The sequence below is a fragment of the Cydia fagiglandana genome, chromosome 15 (assembly GCF_963556715.1).
Source record: "Cydia fagiglandana chromosome 15, ilCydFagi1.1, whole genome shotgun sequence".
Taxonomy (NCBI): domain Eukaryota; kingdom Metazoa; phylum Arthropoda; class Insecta; order Lepidoptera; family Tortricidae; genus Cydia; species Cydia fagiglandana.
This window is the reverse complement of record NC_085946.1, coordinates 12,401,916-12,412,445: the sequence shown is the minus strand read 5'-3', so window position 1 is coordinate 12,412,445 and position 10,530 is coordinate 12,401,916. Positions and strand designations below refer to the sequence as shown.

Genomic DNA, 10,530 nt, shown 5'->3' with positions numbered 1-10,530 from the left:
AATCACGGTATAAAGGAGTGGACTAATAAGTCCACGGCTCGCTTAAGCGCAGTCACGGCCGTGGCATGGCATTAGCAAAATGTCGCGGGGATCAAACTAATGGTAAACGCGGCACTGCGTTCGATAGGGGGGGCAAAATGTCGTATAGGTACTACCGCCTACCGCAAACCACGTTCGACGTGTTGCCTCCCTGTCATACATACTTACGTACGAATTTACAAGTGGAACAGAGAGGCTACACGTCGTACGTGGTTCGCGGTAGGCCCTCTGTTGGCGGACTAACGAAAGAGGGTAGTGTGGTATAAACAAACTAAATTGTTTCTCAGCAATAAGTATATTCTTTATCTAATATGGAACCCTAATAAAATGAGCCGATGGTCAACGCCTATTTTATTTTTGAGCTTGAAGGGATTGTGCATTAACTAAAACTAATATAAATTGGTCGGAAACTAAAATATATTCAAACAGCCTATACAGGGCGTCCCACGGCTATGCCACATGGAGGGAAAGTACCCTAAATATTGTAGATGGAACATTTTACTGAAAGAAGACATTATTTTAATTTAAAAAACAATTTAAACTGCATTCATAGATTTTTAAATAATTACATGGTTGAACCGGGAATCGAACCCGCCGCACGAGAAAAAAAATCAGCCTGTAGCTTTATCATACCGATCGAAAGGCTTGATCATAAGGATTATTTTTTGCTAAATAACATAGTGTCGGAAATAAAAGGAAGCCCATGAATTTTAACATTTTTAATTCAAAATTAATCAATTTAATTTATCAAATGCTCAAAATGTAGTCTCATTCTGTTGAATACAAAGCCGCACTCTTTTGATTATTTCGCTAAATTTCACATCAAATGTTAAAATTCATGGTCTTCCTTTTGTTTCTGACACTATGTTCTTTAGCAAAAAATAATCCTTATGATCAAGCCTTTCGATCGGTATGATAAAGCTACAGGCTGATTTTTTTTCTCGTGCGGCGGGTTCGATTCCCGGTTCAACCATGTAATTATTTAAAAATCTATGAATGCAGTTTAAATTTTTTTTTAAATTAAAATAATGTCTTCATTCAGTAAAATGTTCCATCTACAATATTTAGGGTACTTTCCCTCCATGTGGCATAGCCGTGGGACGCCCTGTATAGTAAATTTTACAAAACGTCCAACCTAATTTGAACTTAAATCGAGATTTTAAATGCTAGCTTAAAATACTGTCTATGTACCTATCACTCGTATACCTATGTATGACGGCCGAGTATATTGTCAAAATATTTATATAAATAAAAGACCTATTAGGAAGGTAAATATGGTATAATTACAAGCTATACAAGTCATCAAGTGATTTGTTTCACAGGGTCTGTTGATGCCCCCTTTTCATTCGATTACTCGCTAGGGGATTAACGAATCCAAAATTCAAGAAGTACCTACCTACAAACATTTAGGGTGTCGAGGTGTCGAACCGAACGACTTACTTGAGCCAAAACGACAGGCAAAAGTCGAAGGGGGACGCGAAATGTAAAGGGGGATAAGACTAATAGCTGATGCACTGCGTTTGATAGCTTGCCTATAGGCCGTATCTGTAAACAAATATAAACCTTATTTTAAGGGGATAAAGTTGAAATAGAAATGATTGTTAGATGTGCACTCTAAGAATGATATATGATCCGAAGAGCGCTGGCATTCCGATGCGTTTCTGTACCTATACGGATTGATTAAAACGTTCACTGCCAGGAACACGCTAGGCGGGTCCGTTTTGTATTGGAAATGGGGCGGTTGGCACTGAAAGTGATTAAACACGTTTTTAAAGAGGAAGTTTCTTATTTTTGACTCCTCTTCCTAGAAAGAGAGTTAAAAGCCCCTTAAGGGGCCCACAGATTACCAGTTCGCCGGACGATATCAGCCTGTCAGTTATTCGGAACTGCCACCTTTTGCGTTTAACTGACAGGCTGATATCGTCCGGCGAACTGGTAATCTGTGGATCCCTTGATGTTAAAACGCCAAGATATTATATATTAGCTGATAATTGGCGTTTTGTGATAACTATAGGTACCTACAATAGGTAGGCAATAATACTAAAAAGTAATGCATATTTTTTATTTACATAAAGAATAATATTAAACATTATAAACAACAAACCATAGTAAAAATCTCTTAGTTCTAATATTTCTTTGTTACCTATTTATTATTATATCTAATTCACTATCACTTAGAGTAACTTTGAGTTAAGGTTTCAAAATACAACGTATTAAAAAATAGGTAACTACTCTATAGTAAAGGGGCCCACAGATCAGCAGTTCGCCAGGCGATAACAGCCTGTCAGTTGTTCTGAACTGTCACCTTTTGCGATTAACTGACAGGCTGATATCGTCCGGCGAACTGGTTATCTGTGGGCCCCTTTACACAATGCTATAACTAACTTGATTCAATGTTACTAATACACGTTCACTTGTTCTTACATTTTTTTACTTAAAAAAATAATATTGCACTTCTGAGTTAGTAAAAATGTACAATTCTTAGAATTATCACAGGCTTAAGGTAACGTTTATAAAAATATAAATTTCCTTAACTACTCACTTATTTGTTTATTACATGGGTCGAATTTTATTTTATCGGCGTTTTATTTTCGTCGATTTCGAATTTGCTTTGCCCAGAATCAAGAGCTCTTCAAACCAACCAAATATTATCGAAATCTAACAAAAAAAAAATCGACTACTTAATAAAAATCGGCCTACATTGAACTACATATATTACATTCCCTAGCTGACAAGGATGGTTGATAATTACAGTGATCTATTAGTAGTGTATAGTATCTATTACAGATGTAGTGCATAATTATTTTCCATCCTATTTTCACGGAAACGTACGAACGTGTCTTACTATATCAGGCAGTCTCGGTACAAAAAGTACTGAGGTTGACTAATCTAGCATGACAAATACGAATGTTTCCGAGAAAATACGATGGAAAACAATAATGCACTACATCTCTGACTAAAACGACTAAATTCTCGATAGGATATTTTTATATTAACACACTTTTCAGTATATACCGCATACTCTGTTTGCAGGAAGCGCTTTATCTGTAAGCAAAAGATAGGAAATTAGAAAAAAGAATTATGATACAGAAAATTCTTACTAACAATACTAACGGTTAAAGAGACATGTGGCGCCATCTATTACCTCCCTGCGTAATCTAGCTGTAGAACACATCTAGTTTGCTCAAAAGCGAATTCTTGAACTACCGGTAGATGGCATTGTAGGGCATAACTACAAACGTTCTGATGAATCTTGTTCCTCTGAAATTCTGCTTTTGTTTTGATGTAATCTTAGTGCGGACGGACTTGTAAACAGTAAATAATACCAAAACTCACCAATCATCTTAGGATACGGCAGATTCAAATTATCCATGATCTTAATAAACTCCTTTAAATTCTTCGTAAGCCTAGGATTGTACTTTTTCTCTTCCCCAACGGTCGTTGCCGTCTGTCCTTTATAATCATGAGCTGGGTAGAGAGTGTAATGTTCGGGAAGTGTGAAGATTTTAGTATGGACGGAGTTGTATAGGGATTCGGATGAGCCTTCTTGGAAGTCTGTTCGACCGCAGCCGCGGATGAGGAGCGTGTCGCCGGTGAAGGCCATCGCCTAGAAAAAAGGGAATGGATTTACATGGAGGCCACGAAAGACGCTAGTTAAAGTTTCTTTCCTTTCTGAAGTAGTAATCAGTTAAACTAATTGGCTTTGAAATGGTTTAGGTAAATAAGTTTCGTAACAGCGGGCCGATTTTTTAATTTTGACTGCTCGATTTCGTGTATTTCGTTCAATAATATCTCCACTACTAGAAGTTTTAATTCTATTATAATAGAATTGAAAACGATTGGTCAATACCACTAGATTCCCAATTTCTATCGCTCGTTATGCAAAAATTTGCAATTCTCCGTTTTCCACCGATTTTCCAGTGACGAAATCGACCGATCGGCCCCCAGGCGTATGGATAATATTTATCATTATTTTGTACCGCCAACAATCGACTTTCATTGATTACTTTGATAAGATAACAAGAGTAGGGCAAACAAAACAATGATAAAATGATACTACTGAGGCGTTGTGGGCAAACAGTGGCTAAACTGTGCTGTTATTTGTTATTACCACTACGAACATCAAGGCAACTTTGGGTAGTGAAGCATTATTGTAACAATATTTAACTGTTGAAATATCGAAAATATGCCATAAATTGCTGAACGTTCACTTAAAAAGACGACGAGGGTAAAGATAGTATCCAAAAGACCCGAGCCCTGTTAGCTCTTTTTTAGGGCTCGCCTCATCTCTTGACGCCAAAAAGGCTAAATATTAAATAGAAAAGGCTTTTAGCCTTTACTAGGTAAAGATTTTTCACCAACTTAATCGCGACAGATATACAGATGTAGTGCATAATTTTATTGTTTTCCATCGTATTTTCTCGGAAACGTTCGTATTTGTCATGCTACTTTAGTCAACCATAGTACTTTTTGTACCGATACTGACTAAAAAAAAAGCAAGACACGTTCGTACATTTCCGTGAAAATACCTTGGAATATAACTATGCAACTACATCTGCATCTAAGTCAGGCAACCAACCTGATCGTGGCATATGTAAGTCAGGCAACCATTCGTATGACCTGGCGTGGCCACGGCGAGCAACTTGATCGATCCTACGCTAACCGTCGCTCCGTCGTTGAGATGAACATCTGCTTGGGCACCCGAATTGGCTCCGATCACACTTTTGGTGCCCGGTAGGAGTGATTTGAGCTTCCCCGTGCCAGTGACGTGGTCGGCATGCATGTGTGTGTTCACTGAAAGGTGAACATTAAAGTTAAACGAGTTTTCGAAACTACTAGAAATATTAAGGTTCCGCCGCGGCGTGAGCATTTTATATATGTAAAAGCGGTGCGCCCCGTTCACGCGCCGCCCGTAAAACGCGCCTGTGTGACGGAGCCTTTAGAACAAATTAAACTTTTCATTTTGAAAAAAAAAAACTTTATGCATCAATTTTTTGAGTCGACATCTTATTGAAAATTAATGTGGGTTGACACATTATTGCGTATCAGCATCCAACTGTCCATCGGTGGACCTTATGCCTTTTGTAATAAGGTCCACCGACAGTTAAAGAGTATTGCTGTGTTTGAACAAGCACTCACTGGCATACACGAGTTTGTACCCAAGCTCCGTCAGTAGCGTGGCATCCCTCTCTGCGTGTTCGATGACCGGGTCTATGAGGATAGCTTCACGCGTGCTGTTGTCGCCCAGGATGTAGGTGTACCTTATGCCTTTTGTAATAAGGTCCACCGACAGTTAAAGAGTATTGCTGTGTTTGAACAAGCACTCACTGGCATACACGAGCTTGTACCCAAGCTCCGTCAGTAGCGTGGCATCCCTCTCTGCGTGTTCGATGACCGGGTCTATGAGGATAGCTTCACGCGTGCTGTTGTCGCCCAGGATGTAGGTGTACCTTATGCCTTTTGTAATAAGGTCCACCGACAGTTAAAGAGTATTGCTGTGTTTGAACAAGCACTCACTGGCATACACGAGCTTGTACCCAAGCTCCGTCAGTAGCGTGGCATCCCTCTCCGCGTGCTCGATGACCGGGTCTATGAGGATAGCTTCGCGCGTGCTGTTGTCGCCCAGGATGTAGGTGTACCTTATACCTTTTGTAATAAGGTCCACCGATAGACAGTTAAGAGTATTGCTGTGTTTGTACAACATGCACTCACTGGCATACACGAGCTTGTACCCAAGCTCCGTCAGTAGCGTGGCATCCCTCTCTGCGTGTTCGATGACCGGGTCTATGAGGATAGCTTCGCGAGTGCTGTTGTCGCCCAGGATGTGGGTGTACCTTATGCCTTTTGTAATAAGGTCCACCGACAGTTAAAGAGTATTGCTGTGTTTGAACAAGCACTTACTGGCATACACGAGCTTGTACCCAAGCTCCGTCAGTAGCGTGGCATCCCTCTCTGCGTGTTCGATGACCGGGTCTATGAGGATAGCTTCGCGCGTGCTGTTGTCGCCCAGGATGTAGGTGTACCTTATGCCTTTTGTAATAAGGTCCACCGACAGTTAAAGAGTATTGCTGTGTTTGAACAAGCACTTACTGGCATACACGAGCTTGTACCCAAGCTCCGTCAGTAGCGTGGCATCCCTCTCTGCGTGTTCGATGACCGGGTCTATGAGGATAGCTTCGCGAGTGCTGTTGTCGCCCAGGATGTGGGTGTACCTTATGCCTTTTGTAATAAGGTCCACCGACAGTTAAAGAGTATTGCTGTGTTTGAACAAGCACTTACTGGCATACACGAGCTTGTACCCAAGCTCCGTCAGTAGCGTGGCATCCCTCTCTGCGTGTTCGATGACCGGGTCTATGAGGATAGCTTCGCGCGTGCTGTTGTCGCCCAGGATGTAGGTGTACCTTATGCCTTTTGTAATAAGGTCCACCGACAGTTAAAGAGTATTGCTGTGTTTGAACAAGCACTCACTGGCATACACGAGCTTGTACCCAAGCTCCGTCAGTAGCGTGGCATCCCTCTCTGCGTGTTCGATGACCGGGTCTATGAGGATAGCTTCGCGCGTGCTGTTGTCGCCCAGGATGTAGGTGTACGTGCTGGATGCTGTGTCGAATAGCTGGGAAAAAAGAAAAATATATATTAAGAAAAACCGGCCAAATGCGAGTCGACTCGCGCACGAAGGGTTCCGTGCCATTACGCACAAAACTGCAAAAAATCACGTTTGTTGTATGGAAAATATTTATTATATTTTGTTTTTAGTATTTCTTGTTATAGCGGCAACAGAAATACATCACCTGTGATAATTTCAATTGCTAGCTATCACGGTTCATGAGTTACAGTCTGGTGACAGACAGACGGACAGACGGACAGCGGAGTCTTAGTAATAGGGTTACGTTTTTACCCTTTGGGTGCGGAACCCTAAAAAGGGAATGCAAATTAAACTAAATGGGAAGGGAAACAGACAAAACACTATTCACGACATGATATCATCATGAATCTGGGGTCCACTAGGCAACTAATCCTAAGAATTGGCTTGAGCTCTAGTTTTACGAAGGCGACTGCAATCTGACCTTCAAACCCAGAGGGAAAACTAATTCGGATTACGGATTGAAAGTCGCATGCCCTTACCGCTAGGCTACCAGCGCTCGACCTATATACAGGGTGGCTAAAAAATAAGTGCATCCCCGTTGCCAGGGAGGTTTTGGGATTATACTGAGCAACTTTTACTATGGGACCAAACCCGAAATCGAGAAAAAAAATTACCCTCCCCTCCCATAGAAAACAGACCAGCCAAAATGTATGAAACAGCCAAATATTTTTCGCGATTTCGAGGTATAGTAAAAGTTATATAGTATAGTTTAGTATAGTTTAGTAGTTAGTATAGTAAACTATGGGACCTATAGTAAAAGTTGTTCAGTATAATCCCAAAACTCCCCTGGCAACGGAAATGCTCTTAATGTACGCAGACAAAGACGCGGGCAGAGGCAAGTCATACATCAATTATTATTACCTAATTATCATTTGTGCATGGTAACTAACATAACTCCGTCATCGCACGTTGCAACATAATTACCCACACGGCTCCAAGGTTGCTGTTTACTTCACAAATGGTGCTAATCTTGAGTGCAGTAAATAAAACTTAACATCTTCAAACCTTATAACTACTATTAAAAACGGGGTTTTAACCCTGTATATTTGTTTTCATGAGTTCCCGATAAATAAATACTAGTACAGTCACCTGTAATAGTATATTACTCTTCGAGGGCCGCAAAATTATATGACTCGCTCTTATGGCTCTACAAAAAAAATCGTGTCAGATATTTTTGCGGCCTTCATACAGTCAGCAGCAGAAGTTGCTAAGCGGGCGAGGTGTTCAAAATTACCTGGACACGCTCTTATTCTCTTAATAATAAAGTCGCGTCAAGATCATTTTGAACACCTCGCCCGCTTAGCAACTTCTGCTGCTGACTGTACATACATATAACTCATAAAAGTCATAAAAACAAACGTACATGGTAAATACCCCATTATCAACAGTTATAGTTAAGTGACAAGGGCAAACAATAATAGCACTTTCGCTGCTACTCCTACTGAAAGATACATAAGACTATCCCGTTCAATCATTTCCCCCACCCCTCATGCCTGATCCAGTTAAATACTAGATTCATGGCTAAGGAAAATAAAAGTAACATAAACTAGTATTAAAGCTTTCATAAACTGCAGGTCATAAACTGTACATTAAATGAGAATTACAAGTGGGTATTAGCTTTTTATATAGTGATAATAATTATAGTAGATAAATAATACCCTCTCAATTGCTAAAAGGTTAACTGGAAGAGATGGGTTATTCCCAGTAGTTACCAGTGGTAAAAGGTGGGAAAACAAATTCCCAGTAGTTACCACTGGTAACAACTTGGTGGTAACTATATAGTGGGAATAACCCGAAGAGATCCCTTAGGCCCACTTGCACCATCCCAATAACCCGGGGTTAAGCGGTTAAACCGTTAACATAGTGTCAAATTGTACTGGTAACCATGGTAACTCCAGGCGTAAAACCCGCCACAGGCGTGGCACCTTCTGGGCGAGCTCGCTCCATCGTAGGCCACGTCTACGCCTCGGCTAGTCTGTGGCCATGAGTAAACCCATGCATAATAAAAAAAAAAAAAAAACCCATTAACCTCGGGTTAGTAGAATGGTGCAAGTGGACCTTAGAGGTGTATAAATGTTGTGTCATTTGTCTGATTGTTTTTTTAAGGGTTATACAGGGTGTTTGGTACATCGTTTGCCAAATTAAAACGGCAGATAGGTTGAGTCATTTGCTATCTTCTCGGGCCTAGAAATTTTTAATTTGGTGCAAAAAGAATTCTCACTTCTATGACAGTTTTTCGTAAATTTCAAATTTTTACTTGCATAGTAGTAAAAAAAATCATGGCCAATATTGTTTTTCTAGGCATGAGAAGATAGCAAATGACTTAAGCTATCACCCGTTTTAATTTGGCAAACGATGTACCAAACACCCTGTACATATTTTTATTTATTTATTTATTAGAGCTTTCAATTATTCCACAGATAATTGTATTAAGTTATTTATAATTCTTATTTGATATGTTTTTTTTTTCTACTGTTTCTACTTTTGTCTACGTTACACTATGCCATTCTTTGCCTGCAGTGGCAACAATCTCGTCCTGCCACCTGGCTAGTGGATGTCCTCTCTTTCTTGAGCCATAGGGCCCCTTCCATTTGGTCACCTTTCCTGTCCACCTCCCGTCGTTGAACCTTGCCACATGACCGGCCCATCTCCATTTCATGCTCTGAGCAAAGTGCAAGGCATCAGTTACTTGTGTCCTTTTTCTAATGTCGGAGCATCTTATTCTATCTTTTAATTTTATGCCTAGACAGCTTCTCTCCATTGCTCTTTGGGTGGTCTGTATTTTGTTTTTTGTTGATTGATTAAAGGTCCAGGTTTGGCAGCCATATGTGAGGCCAGGTAGTAGAGATGAATCCATGACTATTTTCTTTAGGTGTACACCTGTACATATACTACCACTAAATATTTTGCAATTAGCCGCTAACTAAATAGTACAAAAATATTATAAGCTTACCTGTCTAAAAAAGAAGTTAGATTCAATGGTTGAAGCAAACCTCGCTTGCATAGCGGGTCGCACCAGCAGGCGTACTATCTGTGCAGTCTTCATTCTGACTGTCAGCGCCACCATCCTGCCAAGATGATATCTAATTATAATAACTGCAGTCTTTGTTTATTGTTATGTTTAATAATATTAACATTGACGTGACTAATGTGTCACTGGCTTATGATAAATAAATAAACAAAGAATAATTCATAGTAACAGAATAGTTTATTCTGATTATACACAAAAAATATGCAGGGCAGCTTTAATTTTGATATAAAATAGAAACAACAATGAACAATACTATGGTTGACTGGTAGACAATGCCACAAGGCTTTAAGTCTGCCTTTTGTACTTTTTTGATGTGCAATAAAGTTTCCATAATAAATAAATAAACAAAGAGTATTTTTGTATAGTGTTTCCATTAGTCTTGAATGTTGTTAAAATTTAACAACAGAAAATACAACACAACTATTTTTTTTAATACTAAGTATTTTCTAACTTGCTACTTACTTGACTATCAACCTAAACAGCACTGAATTTACTGATAAATATAATGAGACATTGTGGTTGCTCAGATTGTAGGTATTGAGAGGACAATGTATGACTCATGTAATAAAATTTCATTGCCAAACAGTGTATTCAAGAATGAAATAGTTTTTGCATTACAATAAAAACAAATATTTAGTTACTTCTCTTAGAAGTACATGCGGTTTCAACCATTTAGGTGATATTCTATAAAAAAAAAATTAATGTGTCAACAATGTGTAAACATGATGATAGGAATTAATTATATCAGTGTCCTCACTTTTTAACAATAGGGCCACCACAACTCTTTTTTGAGCGCCGGCTTGTATGGAATTAT

General features: G+C 39.5%; 1 protein-coding gene across 2 annotated transcripts; it reads right to left on the bottom strand.

The window, feature by feature from the left end:
• Window positions 1–2,087: 2,087 nt before the first annotated feature.
• LOC134671384 (persulfide dioxygenase ETHE1, mitochondrial) lies at window positions 2,088–9,753 on the bottom strand. Of its 2 annotated transcripts, XM_063529224.1 has the most exons (5): window positions 9,639–9,753; window positions 6,508–6,652; window positions 4,619–4,833; window positions 3,376–3,646; window positions 2,088–3,084 (listed from the first exon to the last, which is right to left on the bottom strand). In XM_063529224.1, the coding sequence occupies exons 1-5, from the start codon at window positions 9,750–9,752 to the stop codon at window positions 3,044–3,046; spliced, it is 786 nt and encodes a 261-aa protein (XP_063385294.1). In that variant the 5' UTR covers window position 9,753; the 3' UTR covers window positions 2,088–3,043. The 2 variants fall into 2 exon arrangements, with proteins under 2 accessions (XP_063385294.1, XP_063385293.1); XM_063529223.1 differs by lacking the exons at window positions 6,508–6,652; window positions 9,639–9,753 and adding an exon at window positions 5,557–5,672.
• Between the last annotated feature and the right edge of the window lie 777 nt (window positions 9,754–10,530).